This window comes from Petaurus breviceps, unplaced genomic scaffold (assembly GCF_028583685.1).
Source record: "Petaurus breviceps papuanus isolate PSGF00001 unplaced genomic scaffold, PetGlider_PUasm1.0 229, whole genome shotgun sequence".
Classification (NCBI taxonomy): domain Eukaryota; kingdom Metazoa; phylum Chordata; class Mammalia; order Diprotodontia; family Petauridae; genus Petaurus; species Petaurus breviceps.
This window is the reverse complement of record NW_027185903.1, coordinates 19,001,192-19,022,918: the sequence shown is the minus strand read 5'-3', so window position 1 is coordinate 19,022,918 and position 21,727 is coordinate 19,001,192. Positions and strand designations below refer to the sequence as shown.

At 41.0% G+C, this 21,727-nt stretch overlaps 1 protein-coding gene and 1 pseudogene across 2 annotated transcripts in view; both read left to right on the top strand.

The window, feature by feature from the left end:
- DMGDH (dimethylglycine dehydrogenase) overlaps positions 1–21,727 on the top strand; it is a 101,403-nt gene that overhangs the window by 53,668 nt on the left and 26,008 nt on the right. For both annotated transcript variants that reach the window (XM_069096307.1, XM_069096306.1), the window contains one exon: positions 3,091–3,150. In XM_069096307.1, the coding sequence (XP_068952408.1) occupies positions 3,091–3,150 (60 nt within the window). The remainder of the gene's footprint in view (positions 1–3,090; positions 3,151–21,727) is intronic.
- Positions 18,967–20,965, top strand: LOC138167434 (methylosome protein WDR77 pseudogene; annotated as a pseudogene).

Genomic DNA, 21,727 nt, shown 5'->3' with positions numbered 1-21,727 from the left:
TGACAGAATCAGGATTCAAAAAGATCTCAACAGGTTGGAATGATGGTCCCAAACTATATCAAATTTAATACATAGAAATGTGAAGTCTTGCAATATAGTTCTCTCAAAATCAACTCCCTACTAATTAGAGCCTCCCAAAAATATAGTAAGCAGTCTTGTGAATTAGTAAACTTCTCAGAACTGAGTTGTGCAAGCAGAAGAAAAGTGACGGGAATTCAGAAAGGATTCCTGCCGCACCCTGGGTAGAAGTCTGGATGACTTTTAGGGACCTTTCCATCTCTAGGGTGCTATGATTTGAGTCTTCTCCCATTGGTTTGTCAGAATGTTATCACGGAAAGCCCTGAAAGGATGAGGTCAGCTGCTCGATAAGCATTTATCAAGCACCTCTTATGGGTCAGGCACTGGGCTAGAAATTCAGGATACAAACAAAAACAAGATGGTTCCTGGCCTTAAAGAGAAGTGGGAGTTTAGGTAGACAGGAAATAGTAAGCTTAGATGGGAGCTCTGATGGAATCCTGGCCAGGTGCAGGGCAGCAAGAGAATGTTGGCATAGGAAGGGAAGATTCTGGGAGGTGGGATTGTAATAATAACTCACATCAACATTCCTTCCCTCATCTGAGTCTCACAATGACCCTGTGCTGTTGTTGCTACAGGCATTATCATCTCCATTTTATTGATGTGGAGACTGAAATCAAAAGGCTTTAGGCGATTTGCCCAAGGTCACATAGGTAGCAAGTGTTAGAAGTGAGATTTGAACTGTGGTCTTCATAATGCCAAGTCCAACACTGCCCACTCAGTCACTCTGCTTCTAGTATAATCTACTAGTACAATCAACTAAGGGGCAGTTAGACAAAGAAGATCATTGGAAGAGGTTGGCACTGAAGATGGGCCCTGATCCCTTTACAATTTTGCCTAGGGCTAGCCCTGAGGGGCTCCGGAACCACTCCCTCTGGTATTCACGGTTTTGTCAGTCAGTCAATTGTCAGTCAAGAAGCATTCAATCAATAATCATTTATTAAGTGCCTACTGTGTTCCAGCACTATGCTAAACCCTGGAGATGTAAAGAAAGGCAAAAGATGCTCCCTGCCCTCAAGGTGCTCACAACTTAACGCTCAGCAGGTCTCCCAGCGAACTTCCTAAGGAACACTGCCAAGTGGGGATGACATAAGGGATGCCTATAATCTCCACTGCCCACTTCTAGTTAGGATTAGGAGTAATTCAGTCAATACCATTTTCATGTATGTGCGTATAAACACACATGTATGTATGTATATATACACATACACATGTATGCATTTGCATGTACATATGTACATGTGTATGTGTGTGTATACACACAGACACATACAGAGAGAGAGAATTATTCAGTTGTTTTGTCATGTCTAACATTTCATGACACCATTTGGAGTTTTTTGGTAAAGATACTAAAGTGTTTTGTTCTTTCCTTCTCCAATGTGTGTGTGTGTGTGTGTGTGTGTGTGTGTGTGTGTGTGTGTGTGTGTAAAACTAAAGGTTTTTACTTTGATGTTAAAAAGAGAGGACAATGTTCATTTAGACTCCAGGATTTCAAGCACATCAGGACAGCCCTGCTTATAAACTTTCAAAGACACATTCATTCATATTGATTTTACCTTTGAAGAACAAAAAGCCTCCACTGCTGTCTATCTTCATTTTTAAAAAGTGTTTTCTGTCCCAACATTTAACCTAGAGTAAAAGTGAGGGGGAGGGGAAGAGAAGAAAATGATCACAGTTCAGACTCAGAAAGCCTGACCATCAAAGAGAAATTTTTAATTCTAAATCCTTTTTTTGTTCAAGATCTCATTGCAGTCTAGCCTATCATCCCTTATTCTTCTCTCTTTTATTCACTTATGCTATTTATCTCCCTTTCCTCCTCTTTAGCTTTCTTCCCAAGCTTAGGAACCTTCAAATTTCCCAGTAGTATTAGAGAGCCATCTAGCGTTACCATAGCAATCAATCTTTTCTTTCTTCTCTGGACACTTTGATGCTAAAGTTTTGAGTGTCCAAATCTCTTCTAAACATCTGTAGCTTGATATGATTTGGCAGAGAATACAGATTTTATGTATAATTGAAAGAACTGATAAATTTTTGGTATTTATCAATTTTTTGGAGCTTGATATTTTTCTTCTCAAAAGTTTGAATGTGCCTTAGAATGGTTTGAAAGTCTCAGATCCCTGAACCATAGTAAAAGGACTTTCAGTTCAGTTCTAATCTATGGGTCTGAATTTAAGCCATATCTAACATGTTATGATTCCAACTTCTAAAAGTCTGAGCGAAGTCTATCATAATGTTCTTAGTAAAATGATGACAAAGAAAATAACAAAGATGCTGGGATCAGTGTTGATTAAAAAGAAATAAAATAACTTTATTTAAATAAAAAATACCAAAATAATCACAGAAATTTTCATTTGAAAATTTGTGGGAAATTTTCAGTGTCACACATTATGTTTTGAAGTAATTTCATTTCAGTAGTGTGGCCTATATTTCAGGTCTAATATAGTATTGGCTTCAGACCCAGGTTCAAGTATAGACATAACCTAAGGCCTCAAGTATTTAGGATCTTGTCTTCTCTTTTCTCCTTTTCCATGCTCTGTAGGGAAGCAATTTTCATTTGCTCTACCTTTAACTTCTCTTTATTCTAGATTTTTAATAACACAATTCAATATCTTTTCACTAGTTATTTATATACCTGAAATAGTATAAAGGGAATTACATAAAGATATATAAATGGAATATATATTTTAGAGATCTGTATTTCAACCAAGGATAATTCCATGTACTTTATGTAGCATATACTTTATATGTCAAATAAAATTCAATAAGAGTGGCAATTTAAAAGTAAACCTTTCATCTTTTCAGTTATACAATGACAGTCATGTGTTGAAAAGTTATTCTCTCTCTTTTTAATTGAAAGAGTTATGAGGAATCCATCTTTATTTAAAATTTGTCTTTTTAAAACCAGAAGGCAAAATGGAAAATTATGAGGTTTTTTAAAAGGAAAAAGTTGTGGAAAAACAGTTTTAAAAACTATTGTCCAACCTTTTAATTTTAAAATGTCTTTTTTCTTTGTAGATGAATTGTGATACAAATCCCCTGGAGGCTGGGCTAGACCATTTTATAAAGTTAAATAAAGTAAGTCTGTATTCTGAAGTATTTGTTATGTATCAGGTTTTTGATGAAATTTTGGAATAAGACTAAATATTACTGTAGTTTTATATTTGTCTAAGGGGAACATATTCAGGGTCTCATGTAGTATGTTTTAGAGTCACGTTGAAGTAAAAGTATTACCTAAGGTCTTCTAGCAACAGTTCAACTCTTACACCAAAATTATCATGCTCTTCATTTCTGCTTTTAAGTATCATTAAAGAAATTAGTCAATTTTAATTGGTGACTTTAATCCCAGTTGTTATAGAAGTGAACCCATTAAATGCAGTTTGATTCAGCAAAGCCCACCTCTTAGATCCAGCTACCCTGAGATTACTTGCTGTTCAGTAAGTCCCTAGTAAGAAATTGCTATCTGCCAAAAATGAAGCCAGATACTGGGGATACCAAGCCAAATACACCTGCCCTCAGAGAGGGCACAATCTTGAATTGTTATATTCATTTTTATTCAAATTTCATTCAAATGAGATATCAGCTCACACTGTCACAATCCTACTTGTGATGTGAAATCCACAATTCTAGCGCTTCTAGAGGTTAGTATTGATTTGTCAGTAAGGAACATTAAGGTTAAATCTGTGGGCAAGGAGGGAAGTTGTAGGATGATTATGTTGGTACCAGTTTCCATTCTGCAGTACATGGATTACGTGCTACACATTGTTGTTGTTGCTATTCAGTCTTTTTCAGTCATGTCCAACTCTCTGTGACCCCATTTGGGGTTTCGTTGGCAAAGATACTGGAGTGTTTTGCTATTTCTTTCTCCAGCTCGTTTTACAGATGAGGAAACTGAGGCAAACAGGGTTAAATGACTTGCCCAGGGTCACGCAGCTAGTAAGTATCTGAGGTTGGATTTGAACTCATCTTCCTGACTTCTAGCACTCTATCCACTGTACCACCTAGCTGCCTTCTGTAGCAGCAAGCACCCCAGCATCCCCAGGGTGGTTACCAACACAGGTTCTTAGATCTGCTTTTCTAAAGGAAAGTAACTCAAAATGGGTTAACAATCTTGCTTTAATCAATCAAACATATCATTTACCTAGCTCAGGGGAAAAAGTCAGCACAACTTCAGAGTATACAGACAGGTTACAAGCAGAAATTACAAGACAGAGAAACATTTCAAGCATACAGGCCTCCAACTGTTCAACCATCACATCCATACCTAGTCAGTCACCAGAGAGGAAAGCATCAACATCAAAGCCTCCCAAAGTCTCATCTGGTCAAATCACACAACACTTCTCAAAGTGAGTCCCAAAACAAAGTCTCACATCAGGGTTTATATAGCCTTCTCCTGGGTCAGAGAATGTAACAACCCTCTTGACCCACCACCCAATCACAAAGTATTTCCTGAAAAACAAGCCTCCCACCACAGGGCTCCAGGTGCACTTAACCTAGGGGCAGAGAAGATCTTACATAATTCAATCTTAGAAAGATGGCAACAACATAAATTTACATTCCCATTACAGCTTCTAACTGCTATCATTTTTTTTCTGTATACTTAGCTGTTGCCACAGATTTTCTACTGTAAGGAAAAGGTCACTTTAGAACCTTTCACTTATAGCAATGTTCTCAGGCCTCAGCATAAAATGAGCAGCAATTCTAGCCCAGTCCATATCAGCATGAGGACCTATTAGTAATAATAGTGTTTGCAAACTATGACAGCTGTTGTAGAAGTGAACACACAGAGTGAAACTGAATTTAACAGATCCCTCAGAAACTCTGGCCTGCCTGTTTTTCCTTGAATACAACATTCTATCTCCCATTTCTATGTCTTTGCTTTGGCTGTTCTCCCTCCTCACCCTCTGCCTCTTAGCTTCCTACTCAGCTCAACTCCTTTCTTATGCAAGAGGTCTTTCCTGGTCCCTGCCTTTGCTACTGAAATTACCTCCATGGGGGCCGAGCTAGGATGGCAGAGTAAAGACTCACCTGTGCTCTCCCTAAAACCCCTTCAAAAAACTTTAAATAACACCTCAAAACAATGCTGGAGTGGCAGAACCCACAAAAGGACGACGTAAAACAATTTTCCATCCTAAGACAACTTAAAAGGTCTGCCCAAAAGATCTGCTGCACCCCAGGTGAGAGTGGATCACAGTCTAGTGCAGGTCACAGCCAGCAAAGACTAGGCCCCAACAAACCAAGATTACCTCCATCTGCCTTATGTGTATCTGTTATAAGTCTCCTCTGTGACGATGTGAGCGACTTGGGGGCAGGAACTGTTTTTGCCTTTCTTTGTACCCCTGAGCTTACTACCGCTCTTGGCACATAGTAAGTGCTAATTACATCCTTATTGATTGATTGGTTCATTGGTATAAACAGCAAAACACTGGTCCTGCTGCCTTCCGATCAAGTGTATCTAATTCTGCCACAGGCCAGTGGACATTGCCTCAGAGGCGGGAAAGTATTTTAATAAACGAATGGAGCCCGTCGCTACAGGGTTGGGGCTGGAGAGGCAGGACCCAGAGCACCAGCAGCTGTTGCTGAAGACTCTCATTAGTGTGCAAAGAATAAATTGTCCTGCCCTAGGAGCTTCTGCACTAAAGGCTGTGTTCAGATCCTGTGTAACTCTGTAAAGATGAGCATATGAAGGGGGCCAAGGAACATTTACTAGGCCCCAGCATCAATCACCAAATGCAGAGCTAGGACATTAACATAAAACATGTATATTTATGACATCAGGCGTTAGGAAAATCAACCTCCTGAAGAGTTTTAAAGGGAATATATTTCTGTGCATTTTTTTCCATAGCTTTTATTTTTATGACGTACCATCTGCCCTAAGACCAGAAAAAGCAGGTGCGAGTGATTGGTTCAGGCCCTGGTGGCAGATTGCTCTTCCCCATAACAGAAGTCTTGGTTTAGTGGTTAAAACAAAGAACAAAAATGGCCTCCCACTTGAAAGCACTAAAGTTATTGTGGGGGCCACCAAATGTAGATACATGACTCATGCTTTTTGCTTCACTACTTGGGTATTATTGTTTGGGGATTAAAAAGCAAGGGTAAATTTTCTCTTTCTTCATATTATAACCAGGCATAAAACTCCCTTTGTAATTATAAACAGGTGCAGATTGCATATTTATTAGTCCTTTTAAATTATTTCATCAACTAAGAAGAGCACAAAGCTCCATTAATTAATAGATAATAGTTCTGGCTTACAGGTCACTTGCATGCTTTATATATTATTGGTCTCCTCTTTTGCAGAATTGGATTTTACTAATAAAAATAATGGCTGGCATTTAGCATTCTGAGTTTGCAATCTCCTTTACAAATGGTATCTCCTTTCATCCTCACAACATTTTGGAGCATATGGCAGCTAGGTGGGGCAATGGATAGAGTGTTGGGCCTAGGGTCAGAAAGACTCCTCTTCCTGAAGTCAGATCCAGCTTCAGACAGTTACTAGCTGTGTGACCTTGGGCAAGTCATTTCACCCTGTTTGCCTCAGTTTCCTCATCTGTAAAATAAGCTGGAGAAGGAAATGGCAAACCACCCCAGTATCTTTGCCAAGAAAACCCCAAATAGGGTCAGGAAGAGTTGGACACGACTGAAAAATGCCTGAACAACAACATAAATGCTAGTTGAATCACTAACTGATCTGCTCATTATCACAATAACGTCAGACGTCAGAGGATTTGGATTTAAGTTTTCCTGTCTCTGAGTCTATCCCTCTTTCTCCTAAAATACTGATGGCACATAGCATACATATGAAATGACTGGACCCTTCTGAGCCAACCATGTCAGCCATCTCCATGTCAGTGTACACGGCCATGTCAACGACTCAGGGTGACAGGAATCAAAAGCAGTTTGGTGGGTATAAGTAAAGACCACCTCACTCCAATAGATCCATGATTTGGGCAATGTGGGTCCTCCCTCACATGAAGACTGCAGCCCCTCCACACCTGAGTAGACAGTCTTCCTAATTTGTTGTGGCCAAAAGAAAAATAAATCATTACCTGGTAGCCAATCTTCCCTTGAAGAATCTCTCCAAACTTAAGTTATCTTCTAATTGTCAGAGGAGAGTCCATCACTGGACCTGGATGCAAATCCCTCAAGATCTCAAGTACAGACATGCCTCGTGTCTAACTCATAGCATGAAACTGCAAAACACCTCCAGGATTTTCCCCTCTGGCTACAATCTCCTGTTCTTCCTCCTTCCCCATTTCCTTACCCCGTGATTACTTGATCTTCATTCTGATTGTGACCCCCAGTCTCACCATTCTTCCCCCTTTTCCCATCTAAGTTCACTGACTCCTTTCTCTCTTCCAATAAACATTCTCAGATCTCTTGTACTAAAAACAATTATCTTATTTTTACCTTATTCATTTCCAATCTTCTTGAAGGAGTAATCTATTTGTGCTACCTTCACTTCCTATTCACTTTTCAATCCCTTGTAATCTGGATTCTGCTTCTACCACTTTTGAAAAAACTTCCCTTTTGTGGTCACTTATGACCTCCTTTTTGTGGGGTCCAATGGATCTGTTATTCTGCCTTGATCTTCCCACAGGATTTGAAACTGTTAACCATGATGTCCTTGGAACTCTCTCCTTCCCTGTGTGCTTTCACAAAATGGCACAATTCTGGATCTCCCTCCTTGGGCCTTCTCTGAGACTTCTTCCTGACTCCCAGGATTTAATAATGGCCTGGAAACTCAGCTTTGTCTTCTCTCTGCGCCCTCTCTCAGTCACAGCAAAGTCTCCCACAATTTCACTATAACTTCAGTGGAGATCAGTGTGATAAATAATGATGTCCCAGCTCTATATCTTCTTTGAGCTCCAATGCCACATTTCCAACAGCTCCCACTCTCCCACATCTCCACTTCTCTTGCTTTGCCTGCACCTCAAACTCACTATGCCTCAAACCAAATATCAACTTATTCCATAAACCTCCAGATTGCCTCATCTGGTGAATTTCTGTAGTATTTTTCTAGTTCCCCAGATTTAAAATCTTGGTGTTCTCTTGTATTTCTCCCTCTCCTGTGTTACTTTCTTGCATCTTATCATTTGTCAAGTCTCTTTGATTCTCTGTCTTCGATATCTCTCACATCCATTGTTCCCTCCCACTGTAGTATTTCCTGCCTGAGCTATTATAATAGTCTTCTAAGCGATTTCCCTGCCCTCTGGTCTTTTCCCACTTTAATCCATCCTTCACATTGTTGACAGATAAGTCTAAATCACATAAGTGATCATGTCAGTCCCCTGCTCAAAAAATTTCTCTCACCATACAACACAAAGTCCATACTCCCTAACCTGACCCTGGAGGGCTTTCACCTGGCTCCAGTTTTGCATTCTTTCATGGCTTAGTGGATAGAGAGCTTTCTTAGGAAGCAAAAAGAATTGAGTTCAATCCATGCTCACATTTCCTGTCTAAACAAGTTCCTGTCAGGGTGACTGTACATAGCATAGAAGGTGCTGACCTACGTTGGTAGGGAGAGTCTGCTCATCTGAAAGTTCCCTATACAAATGAAATCATAGATCCACTCCCTGTCTCTCAATGTATACCACTTTTGCCAAACAGTAGAAAAGAGAGACTAATTTTTCTGGGACAGTGAGATAACGAATCAATAATTACCACCCAAAAATGTATCCAATGCATGACTGACAGATGGCATGATGTTGCTACCCACTTTTAACTTAGAGGAAAATATTTCACAGGAGAATGGGAAAATTATGCCTTCTACCACCCTCACTCCACAGCACTGTATCTCACTGATGGCTAGTTCACTTTCTGCTTAAGCTTCACCTCAGTAGACCTTAGATCCAATAATAGCCTTAAAGGGACCATTCCGGTTGAGAATGACTGGAAAGGTGTGACCCTGGGAACCTCATCTTGTGGGCAACCTCTAGAATCCATGTAGAGTAAGCCTGCCTGGGCTCAGGAGTCTTAAAACAATCCAACCCTTCATATTGTCTTCAAAAACCATCTTATTCTCCATGTAAGGATAGTAGAATTCCCAGGGTCTCTTTATATGGGCCCAAATCTGGACTGAGTGAGACCCTCTTAGGCCCTTGGGCCTGTTGGGAAAGCATCAAAATAGCTGTCATCCATCCCTATCCTCTCCTTCATGTCAGACTCTAATAGGAGGCAGTATGGGAGAGGAAGAACAGTGCCTCTTAACCTCAGAGAGTTTACAAGATTGAATAAACCCAATAGATTATGAAGCGGGGTGTAAAAAGTGCATAAATATCTTAGCTGATAGCGCTGGAACAGAATACGATTTTAAAGAACTGATGCCTTTGTTCCCCTTCCTCAACTATGCTAAGATTAATTCTTGCACTTCTGTTGAAATCAGAAGTAGCCGCCATACTTTCAAAGCAAATTGGGCAAATGCACAAAAGTGAGGGCTGTTTTTCATCGATGACAATGGAATGTAATTTGGATTCAATGCCTCAATATCTTTTGGGTTTTTTCTTTGCTTTTTGGAGGGGGGAGGGCAGAGCAATTGGGGTTAAGTGACTTGCCCAAGGTCACACAGCTAATAAGTGTTAAGTGTCTGAGGCCAGATTTGAACTCAGGTCCTCCTGACTCCAGGGCCAGTGCTCTATTCACTGCACCACCTAGCCGCCCCTCAATGCCTCAATATCTAATGTGCTATAAGGGGAAGCGAAAATACCTCTTATGAAAGCAAAGACAGGAAGAACAGTGGATCAGACCAAATGTACATAGTAAAACTAGTTTCTGGAGGTGACATACCTTAAAGGCATAGTATAGGAAGTATAGTATAGGCATGGTAGGAAAAGAATGGAAAAAATTCATGGACGGTATGATTTATCCTTAAAAGACAACTGAGAGGGGGTGGCTAGGTGGCACAGTGAATAGAGCACTGGCCCTGGAGTTAGGCAGACCTGAGTTCAAATCCGGCCTCAGACACTTAACACAAAAACTAGCTGTGTGACCTTGGGCAAGTCACTTAACCCCAATTGCCCTACCTTCCCCCCCTCCAAAAAGCAAAAAAAAACCCAAACTACTGAGAAAGTATTAAAAACTAATGAATGATTAATAATCAATTAATATTAACTACTTAATAACCATGCCTACTTTCTCAGCTCTGTAAAATCTTTGTGGTAATGATTTATACCTGTTTTATCATGATCCCTGATGAAAATATGAGGGGGGAACAGATGAGATTTTGCAAAGGATTTTCTACACTGTATTTTGTCTTCTTACTCCTCTATTGACTAAAAGGTGTATACAGAGACTATAAGATCTGCCTCTATTATTTGTTAATTTTTTAAAACTCTGACTCAGCAGAACAAAATGCATCTTCTACAAAAGATGTTTCCTGTGAACATCCTAATATTATAAGGTCCCTCATAAATATGTTTCTGTCAGAGGCTCTCAAGTGATACTCACTTTGGAGGATTCTCCCCTCTCTAGATCATTCTGCCCACCCAGAAAATCCAGAAAACTTATTACATGAGAGTGACCAGTATGTTTTCAGCAGCTCCCTTTGTGAGCACACAGAACTTAAAGAAGAAACATTTTATTTATAGGTTAAAGAAGAAAGATAGAATAGAGTTCATGGAAACTAATGCTATTTGCCTCTGAGCAATCTACCCCAGGGCCCCCTGTGTCATCTCAGGCCCTTACTGTCATTTACCAGGTAAGACTCTCAGCAGTAGTGACCTATCATGGCTCCTTCTTTAGTTTTCTCCAGCCCCAGCAGATGGCACCTGTGCCACTTCCCATTGCAATTTCTCTGGCTGCCATTAGCCTTTTGCCAGAGAAATGCCCTTCTCTAGAATTTCCTTATCTTGGTGGGAAATACAGTTCGCCTGGCCCTGGAAAGACTCATGGTGTATATAAGTAGGTTGCAGTCCATTACCAATTATAAGCTGCAATCAATGAGTGTCTTAAAAAGATCAGGAAGGAAATGTATGATTGAAAGGGGAGGTGGCCCAGAGAAAGAACTATAGAGTCTGGATGCAGATCAAAGAATATTATTTTCACTTTTTTTTTCTTTCTCATGGTTTTTCCCTTTTGTTCTGATTCTTTTTCCACAACCTGGCTAATGGGGAAATGTGTTTAATATGGTTGTATATGTATAACTTATATCAGATTGATTGCTGTCTTGGGGGAAGGAAGGAAAGAAGGGAGGGAGAAAAAAATTTGGAACTCAAAATCTTATAAAAGTGAATGTTGAAAATTATCTTTACATGTAATTGGAAAAAACAAAATATTGTTAAGTGGAGTGGGGGGGGGGGGAGGAAGGGAGGTGGGCCGATCACATAGCAAGAACTAAGTGCTACATAAGTATTCAAAAAATGTTAAGAGGGCTAGAGGGAGGCTTTCAGTCCATTGAATGCATTCTCCGTGGAGTATTTATGGGAGAACAGGGAGAACAATTACATACATTGAGAAGGCATAGATACACTGTTGGAGAGAGTACCCACATCAATGAGATCTTAGAACTTATCCAAGCAGGTGCCCATCAAAAGTATCAAGGCAAGGGGGAAAAAAATCTTCATTTTCTGCAGAAAATTTAATATAGAGGAAAAATTTGACCATTAAAGGATTTAAGAGTTTCTGGAACTTAGTACTTCCTGTTACCCTGGGGTTTGGATTCATATAGTAAGGACAGAAACTGACATTTTATATAAAATAAAGATAGTAACTGATACTTTACATATAACTTTAAGGTCTACAAAGCACTTTACATACATTATCTCATTTGATCACCACAACAACCCTATGAGGTAGGTGCTATCATTTGCCCATTTTATTTATTTGTTTTTTGAGGGGGGAAGGTAGGGCAATTGGGGTTAAGTGACTTACCCAAGGTCACATGGCCAGTTTTTGTGTTAAGTGTCTGAGGTCATATTTGAACTCAGGTCTTCCTGACTCCAGGGCTCTATTCATTGTGCCACCTAGCCACCTCCATCTGCCCATTTTAGAAACGAGTAAATTGATATCCAGAGAGGTTAATTGACTTATCCAGAAGCAGTTACCTATTAAGTGTCTCAACTAAAATATAAACCTAGGTCTTTCTGAAACCCACTCCAGTGCTCTGTAGTCATGTTAAAAATGTGTCCCCTGTTACTACTCTAGATATTTAAGATAATTAGGACCTACAAGTTCTTCTGGTGGCCAGTTAGAAAGGAAAGAACATATAACGATGTAAAGGTTTTCAATCAGCACATAACAGTGCCATCTTGTGGACAATGAGCCACAGACCCTGGAAGTTTCTGCATGCAATGGGCCTCCTTTGCCAAGTTTTGGCATTTCAATATAATTCATTAATGAGTAATTAAAAGGACATTTCATCACATGCAATCATCTCATCTAAAACTGCATTTAATTTTCCATTTTAGAACAGTGCTTTGATTTATTCCAAAGGAAGTTTCTTTCAGAATAAGTCAGAGCCCTATATCTTCTCACTTGAACATGGAAGAAATGCCTCAAAGAAGGAGCAAAAGGAAAATCAGTTGCCTTGAGGCTTCATCTTGGCTCACGCTCGGAGTTTTTTTTTAATTTATGAAGGTTTGCCAACCCCACCAGAACCCCCAAGTGCACAGAAGAATTCAGAGCTAAAATCCTCCCCGATCACATAACAGTAAATCAGAAGACTTTTTCATTTCTGAAACAGAAAAGTATATTAAAGCATTAATTCACTGTAGGGCAATGCCTTGGGCTTCTCACCAATTTAAAACAGTATGAAATGTGTTATAACCATAGACAGGAAGTTAGAAAATAATACTAGCCTTGGAAAGCTTCAACACCATCTTTTAGGGAAAATGATTTAAGGCATTCAGCAGATAGAAAAACTGGTAAAGCAATTATGTGGAAAGTACTAAAGGTCATGGGCGATGAGTGAGAAAGAAGTCTGTGATAATGCTGTGGTAGTCAGACAAAGAGCCAGGAGAAGTGTCGTGGTGCAGCAGGCAGGGGATTGGCCTTGGTCTCAGGGCTCAAGGTGTCCCTTTGACACATGCTGCTTCCATAATCCTAGGCCAGTCCCTAATCCCCACAGGGCCCCCAGAAAATCCTTTAGGACGATAAATGACTGGTCTACCTCAAGCTGAGAAAATTTCCTCTAGGTGGCAAAGTGGATAGAGTACTGGCCCTGGAGTGAGGAAGACCTGGGCAGATCCAAACAGAGAGACTTACTAGCCATCTGACTCTGAGCAAGGCACTAAGCCTCTGTCAGCCTCAGTTTCTTCATCTGTGAAATGGGGGTGATAATAACACCCATTTCCCAGGGTTGTTGTGAAGATCAAATGAGAATATACGTAAAGTGCTTTGCAAACCTGAAAGTATTATATGAGTGTGATATGTATATATGTGTGTGTATACTATTATTAATATATATAGTATATGTATACAGTATAATAGTATATATAGCATATGTATATATGTGTATATATACTTTTATTATTACTATATATGAATACATATTATATTCATATAAGTTTTTAAAAACTCTCACATGAAGTTTTGAACATTCAAATTGTCCATTTTAAAGAACTTAGTCTTTAGCAAAAAATACATTATTAATATATATTAGATATACTAGTAAATTTATATATACTAATGTACACAGACATATATGTAAATATTATCATCTTTAGCAAAATATATTAATATATAATGTAAATTAGATATACAAATATGTATTTATATATTAATTAAACACACATACATATATATAAAGATAAATACTATTATTATTATTGAGGGCAACTAGGTAGTAGAGTGGAGAGAATGCTGGGTCTGGAGTTAAGAAGACTTCTCTTCCTGAGTTCAAATCTGACTTTAGACACTAGCTGTGTGACTCTGGGCAAGTCACTTAACCTTGTTTGCCTCAGTTTCCTCATCTGTAAAATGAGCTGGAAAATGAAATGTTGAACCACCCCAGTGGTTGGTTTGGGGGTTTTTTTTTGGTCAAGAAAACTTGTCACAAAGAGTTGGACATGACTTAAAAAATTATTGACGACAAAATTATTACTATTATATCACAGGGAAAGAGAGAGAGAAAAAGAGAAAGAAAGATTATGTGGAACAAATAATGGGTTTGACCCTTCATAAAAAGAGAGGAGAATAGATATTCTCAGAATAATCTTAGTTCTTCCTTCACCTAACAAGAGAAAAGAGATAGATGATAGAATGGTCTAGTAGAGAGTTCTATACCTTTACTAAAGAAAGCTAGATGGTACAATGGAGAGAGTACTGGGCCTGTAATCAGGAAGATGAGTTCAAATTCAGCCTCAGACACTTAGCAGCTGTGTGACCCTGGGTAAGTCACTTAACTTCTGTCAAAATTTCCTCACTTGCAAAATGGGGCTAAATGATGACACTTATACCTACACCAACACAACATCCCCAGTGTCGCTTGAGGATCAAATGAAATCATATTTGTAAAGCATCTTGTGAACTTTAAAGTACTATATAAATACCAGCTATTTTTTTTAGGGGTTTATTCCTAGAACCATAAGATTGAACCCTGCTCCAGTATTTGAGACTCATCTGTGAGAATGGGAGCAGAGATATGGACAAAGATACAGAGACAGGAAATGGATTATCATGGCGGAGGAGCTGCAAATAGGCCAGTACAGGTATAGGTGGATCAGAGAGTGGAAGAAGGAGAGGAAAGTTAGGAAGACTGGAAGGGTAGGAAGCGGCCAGGTTGTGAAAAGCTTTAGATGTTATGCAGAGACGTTTATATTTGACCCAAGACACAATAAGGGGCTCACGGAACAACTTGCACCAGAGGGTGAGGTCAGATGTACCCTTTAGAAAAGGAGGCAGTCAGGTGGCTCAGTGGAGTCAGGAAGACCTGAGTTCAAATCCAGCCTTAGACATTTACCAGTTGTGTAACCTTGAGCAAGCCACTTACTACTGTTTTCCTCAGTTTCCTCATCTGTAGAATGAGCTGGAGAAGGAAATGGAAAACCACTTGAACTCCAGTAGCTTTGCCTAAGAGGCAGCTAGGTAGCTCAATAGATAGTGTGCTGAGCCTGGAGTCAGGAAGACCTGAGTTCAAAACCAGCCTCACACACTAACTATGTAACCCTGGGCAAGTCACTTACCTTCTGTTTGCCTTGATTCACTGGAGAAGGAAATGGCAAGCCACTCCAGTATATTTTGCCTAGAAAATCTCATGGCCAGTATTGGCATGCTTTGGTCCATAGGGTCACAAAGTGTCGGACACAATTGAACAACAGCTACATCCTTCAGAAAAATTCCCTTGGCAACTAAGTAGAGAATGGTCTAAGTGGGAGGTGACAAGGGCTTGATGCCTATGTGAGTAGAGAGAAAGGTACCTATGGGAGGAGTGTTGTAAAGGGATAAAGGACCAAATTTGACAAGAGATTGGAAATGTGGGGTGGGGTAACTGAAAGAGAGAGTAACACCTAGGTTGCCAAACTGGGTGACTAGCAGGATGGTGGTGTCCTCTGCAGTAGTAGGACAGTTAGGCGAAAGAGAGGATAATTATTTCTGTTTTACACATGTTGAGTTTAAGACATCTAAGGAACATCCAGTCACAGAAGTCAAAGAGGCAGGTGGTGATACGGGACTAGAGTCAGGACTAGGGCTGGATTTAGAGATGTGAGAAAAATGATGCCTGCATAGAGATGATTACTGAACCCAAGGAGCTGAAAAGACCCTCAAGTCTCAATGTGACATTCTAAATTTCACTTATGTTGCTGTTTTTCTACTAATCTTAACTCATTGACTAGATTGAAGAATGAAAAATCTTCTTGCTTTCTGGCTAAAGAAACATTATAGAAAGATTGAAACTGTGCTATTTTAATATTTTAAAGTCTTCCAGTGAACTCAATACTGGGCAACCAATTATTGGTGATATGAAAGTAACAAGTTTTTCATATTTCTCTCAACTCTACTTCTATTCCTTCTTTGTGGCCCAAAGTTCTTTGTGAGGGAGAAGTTCTGAAACTTCCCAACTGCTTCATGCCATGCCTTCTTTTTTTTTTCTTACCTAGTAGTATTTTGTTTTTCTAATTATGTATAAAGATAGTTTTCAACATTCACTTTTATAAGATTTTGAGTTCCAAATTCTTTTTCTCCCTTTTTTCCTCTCCTCCCCCCTTTCCAAGACAGCATGCAATCTGATATAGACCATACATGTATAACTATATTAAACATAGTTTCACGTTAGTCATGTTGTAAAAAAAAAAAAGAATCAGGACAAAAATGAAAAACCAAGAGAAAGAACAAACAAAGAACAAAGAAAGAGAGAAAATAGTCTGCTTAGATCTGCATTCAGACTCCATAGTTCTTTCTCTGTATGTGGATAGCATTTTCCATCATGACTCTTTTGTAATTGTCTTAGATCATCACATTGCTGAAAAAAGTTAAGTCTATCAAAGTTGGTCATCACACAATGTTGCTGTTACTGTGTACAATGTTCTCCTGGTTCTGTTTATTCCACTCAGCATCAGTTCACATAAGTCTTTCCAGGGTTTTTCTGAAATCCACCTGCTCATCATTTCTTACAGCACAATAGTATTCCATTACATTTATCTACCACAATTTGTTCAGCCATTCCCCAATTGATGGGCATCCCCTCAATTTCCAATTCTTTGCCACCACAAAAGAGCTAATGCCCATGCCTTCTTTAGGCAGCTAAGCGGCATAGTAGATAGAGGCCTGACCTTGGAGTCAGGAAGACCTGAATTCAAATCCAACCTCAGATACTTATTAACTGTATCACCATTTTCTCCCTCAGTTCCCTCAATAGTAAAATGGAGGTAATAATAGCACCTGTCTCCCATGGGTTGTTGTGAGGATCAAATGGGATATTTGTAAAGCACTTAGCACAATGGTTGACATATAGTAGGAGCTTAATAAATGTTTATTCCCTTCCTTCCTATACTTTTAGGAGGAAAGGAACATGGTGCAATGGAAAAAGCACTGCCTCTAGAGGCTAAGGCTCTGGGTTCAAATTATACCTCAGGTGTTACCATCTGGGTAAACTTTGGGCAAGTCAACTTACTTCCCTTGGTCTCAATTTCCTCATCAGTAAAATGAGAGTTGGACTAAATGACTTCTGAGGGACCTTCCAGCTCTAGATTTATGGTCCTTCTCTCAGCCTTGGTCAATCTTTGCCCGCCTTTGGAATCCCCATCATGAGCCCCTCTCCTAACTCCTCTCAGCAAACCTCAATGCTGGTGCCAATCTTGTCTTCTCGCCTGTTTCTTTAATGAGATTACTTAGAACTTTTTATTTCCCTCAAAGACTAGAACCAAACTTGCATTTAATTTTAATTAATCTATATTATGATATTCTCCATTGGGTAACGTATATGCTTTTTTTTTGGGGGGGGGGGGTTAACAAGCTTACTTTAATCAGGCAGAATTATCAAGACAGAAACAGATCAAGTAGACAGATTTCCAAACTGTCCAACCATTACATCCATACCCAGTCAACATCTGGGTTCCCACATCTGGGTTTTTCAAAGCCGGGGGACTCTCAACAACGGCTTCCCAGAATTCAGATCAAATCACAGAACTCTTCTCAAAGTGAGTCCCAAAACAAAGCTACACATCAGGGCTTATATAGCCTTCTCCTGGCTCAGAGAATGTAACAACCTTATTGACCCACTGGCCAATCAAAAAGTATCTACTGAAAAACAAGCCTCCCTCCCCAGGCTTCTGGTGCACTTTAGCCTAGGGGCAGGGAAGATCTTCCAAATTTGCATTCCCATTACAGCCCCCAAGCAAAATCCTAATCTCAGAATATACAGAGGGCCAGAAAGCTTCACAACCCACATGCTTCAGGGTCCAATTACCAAAAAGTGTGAAAGCTTTCAAGCAAGAGTAACTTCCCTGTAAGAAAACTTTCCTTTTAAGCAAGTTCCTCCCCCAGGGGGCACTACATGACTCAGGATGTATCAGCTGTGAGCTGGAGTTTTAAAGCAGTAAAACATCGTGACTAAACACATGTGATCACATTAGCTTATTAATGGATGGGGAAGATCTTCCTATTCCATTAACATGACACTCTCCTTTGCTGGATCTTCATCCAGGTGTTGCCCATTAACTGCGGGTGTCCCCCAAGGCTCTGTTATGGTCTCACTTTTCTCTTCTCTAAGCACTATTTTGCTTATCATAGAAACCCATTAGTTCTTATGGTTTCAATGGTCATCTCTATGCAGAGATGCTTAGATCTGCTTGTCTAATTCTAGCCTCTCTCCTCGCTTCCAGTCTCACATCTCCAACTGCTTATTGGACATCTCAAATTGATGACTTGTAGACATCTTAAACTCAACATTTCTCAATCTGAACTCATTATTTTCCCTCCACTCCAAACCTTCCCTTCTTCCTAACTTTCTGGTTACTAGAAAAGGGTGTCACCTTGAGGGTGCCACCATATACACAGTTACCCAACTTCCTAAGTTAATTGTCATCCTCATACTCTCTCACTTTTCACATCTAATCACTTGCCAAATTATGTCAATTCTACCTTCACAGTTCTCCTATATGATCTCTTCTCTCCTCTGACACTTCCATCACCCAGTTCAGGTCCAAGCTCATCATAAAGATGAAACAGAAATAGGGGTTCTGGTAACTAGAGGGAAAAAAGAAAACATTTTAGGAATGACAGTCTGCACATTACACTATTTTTCCCTGATTATCATCATATCCCATTTAGTCTAGCTCTTTTCTTTAAAAAGATTAATATCGGGCGTGAGGGGGCGCGGGGGGAGAAGTGGGGGGAACTAGGGGAGGTGGGAGAATGTACGTTTAGAATCCAACGGATACTAACGGAAAGAGAAGGGGGCAGGGCCAAGGAGGCAAGTCTCGCGACAAACGGGGGCTCCGGTCTCTTGGCCAGAGAGGGGCGGGGAGCCCGAGTGGACACCACGTGGGGAGCGGTTCCCGGGACCGAGAGAGGGCTAGAGCCGGAGCCGTGGAGATGCGCAAGGAGTCGCAGGCGGAGGCGCAGCCGCCGCCGCCGCTGAGCTTGCCTCCTGCGGCCTGTATGGAGCGGCAGCTGGAGGCGGCTCGCTATCGGTCCGATGGCTCCCTGCTTCTGGGCGCGTCCAGCCTCAGCGGCCGCAGCTGGACTGGCTCCTTGTGGCTGTTCAAGGACCCCTGCTCGGCCCCCAACGAGGGCTTCTGCTCGGCCGGAGTGCAGACCGAAGCTGGGCTGTCGGACCTCGCCTGGGTGGGGGATCGGGGCATCTTCGTGGCCTCCGACTCGGGTGCTGTGGAACTGTGGGAACTGGATGAGGGTGAGACACTTATCGTCAACAAGTTCTGCAAATATGAACACGATGACATAGTAACCAGTGTCAGTATCCTGATGAATGGCACACAGGCCGCCAGCGGCAGCAAGGACTTCAGCATAAAAGTTTGGGACCTTGCTGTAGAGAAAGTGCTGCACTCGTACAGAGCTCACTCTGGCGAAGTCTCCTGTGTTGCTGCTTGTCCCTACAAGGAATCTAAGTTCCTGTCATGCAGTGAGGACAATAGAATTTTACTTTGGGATATCCGGTGCCCCAAGCCAGCTACACATATTGGCCAAAGTGCCTCCCATCACCTTCCTACCTCACTGGCTTGGCATCCTCAGAAGGAAAAAGTTTTCACTTTTGGTGATGAGAATGGCACGGTCTTCCTTGTGGACATCAAGAACCCTAAAACTATCCTCTCCTCCTCTGTGCACTCCCAAAGCGTCACAAGGCTGGTGTTCTCACTAGACAGTTTTCCCCTCCTGGCATCCATCAGTGAAGACTGTTCTGTAGCTGTGCTTGACTCTGGCCTTACAGAGGTGTTCAGAAGCCGAGCCCACAGAGACTTTGTGAGAGATGCTACGTGGTCCCCACTCAACCACTTTCTGCTCACCACTGTGGGCTGGGACCATCAGGTCTTCCACCACACTGTGCCCACAGAACCGATTCCAGTTCCTCTTCCTGGGGGTGCCAGCAAGTAGACTGGCTGGGAGGCAACAAAGGTCAAACTCTTACAAATCCAGACCCACCAGCCCTGGGTTTGTGAGAAGACAAGTCCTGTGTGTGGCAGGTTTGATTTGTTAGAGCCGAGCAGTTGAGGCACCACGCTTCTCTGCCTGGGATCTCGTAGAGACATGAGACAGCCATTTATTTTTTTAGATTATATTTAAATTTTTAAACAAAGATAATCAGGACCGTCTGTTCCCACATCTAGTTACCTCCCCTTGTTCCTCCTCCTTTCCAGAAAGTACATTAAGGGGTAGAGAAGTGCCTCTTCATTTCCCTCTGGTGTCAAGGAATTTGCAAAATCCTGGGAGTGCCCTTTGGGGTTTTTAGTTGTTGTAATTATAGATCTGAGACAGAAACCTTTCCCACCTTGGGTTATGCTAGGACAACCTCTTGCCTCAGTCATTTGAGGTGGTTTCTTTCCCTTAATATGAATTCTTCCTTAGCTGAGCAGGAAGGAAAAAGGTCTGTTTTTCCTAGTTTGTTGGGACCCCTCTCCCCTAGTGCAGCCTCAGCACTCAGATTCCTTGCTACCTTCTTGCCTAATCTAATCCTAAGAGATTAGTTCTAGTGTTTTCTTTTGGCTAGATGCCAGAGGGGATGGTTTAGACTTGGTTTGGGGACATCCAGAGGGATTTGAGAGGAGAATGGGAGGTGGGGGTGAGACAGAAAACTGACAAACCAGAGGGGAGGGCTTTGGGATCTGCTCCTCTGATACCAAACTGCCCTGACCACCATCTCTTGAGATATCTCAGCTTTCAGGAGTTGGCTTGCGTGGTTGGGGTCATGTCAGTGATATAGATTCCATTACCAAGAGCATTCTCAGTGGAGAATCTTAGATGATTTGGTGAAATAAAATTCTTTGTTTGGGTTAAAAAAAAAAAAGATTAATGTCTTAGAACACTAACCAGCTTCTGCTTTAATCCTAATTCATTCAAAAAGTAATTGGCAAAACACTGGGATAGATGCTGTGGGAATAAAAAAATAAGGCTCTGATCTCTCCACTCAGGGGATTCAGGGAGGGGCATGAGAATAACTAATATGGTTTCACAAAGGACTAGAATATATGGGAGAAGATGCTAAGGGCCTTCTGAAAAGGACAAAGGGCTATGAGAGGTAGGCTGGCAGGGGGAAACGGAAGGGACTGGCAGCTGGAGGAATCTCAGGTGTCACCCAAGTCATAACTTGAAGGACAAGTAGGATTCTGGATAGCCTCATTAACTTATTTTGGCTTATGACTTTATCTTACTGGTGTATGATGAGTGGAAAAGAAGACTACAGGGCCTTACTGTGTATAAGCTGAGGAATTAGAGAGAGAGAACAGTTTTTCCAAAGGGAACACTAATGGAATACACTGGGAGGCAAGGGATCAGGGTTCTGCAACTAGCTAGCTTGGGGACACATCTTACTTAGTTAATTGAGAAACAAAGCTCCAATTGCACAGGAATTGTGGAAAATCAAAAGAAAAAGCTCCCCCCAAAACATCATTATTTATCTCGGGCATGAAATCTTCTTCCACCTACTGACCCACAGGCATTTTGAGGACCGTGGATTTTCTGATGTTCCAAGTACTGCAGAGAATGTAGCTCTTCTTCTTTCAAATACTCAGTGTAGCTCCCACACTGAACTGTTAGCTACTTCTGGGGA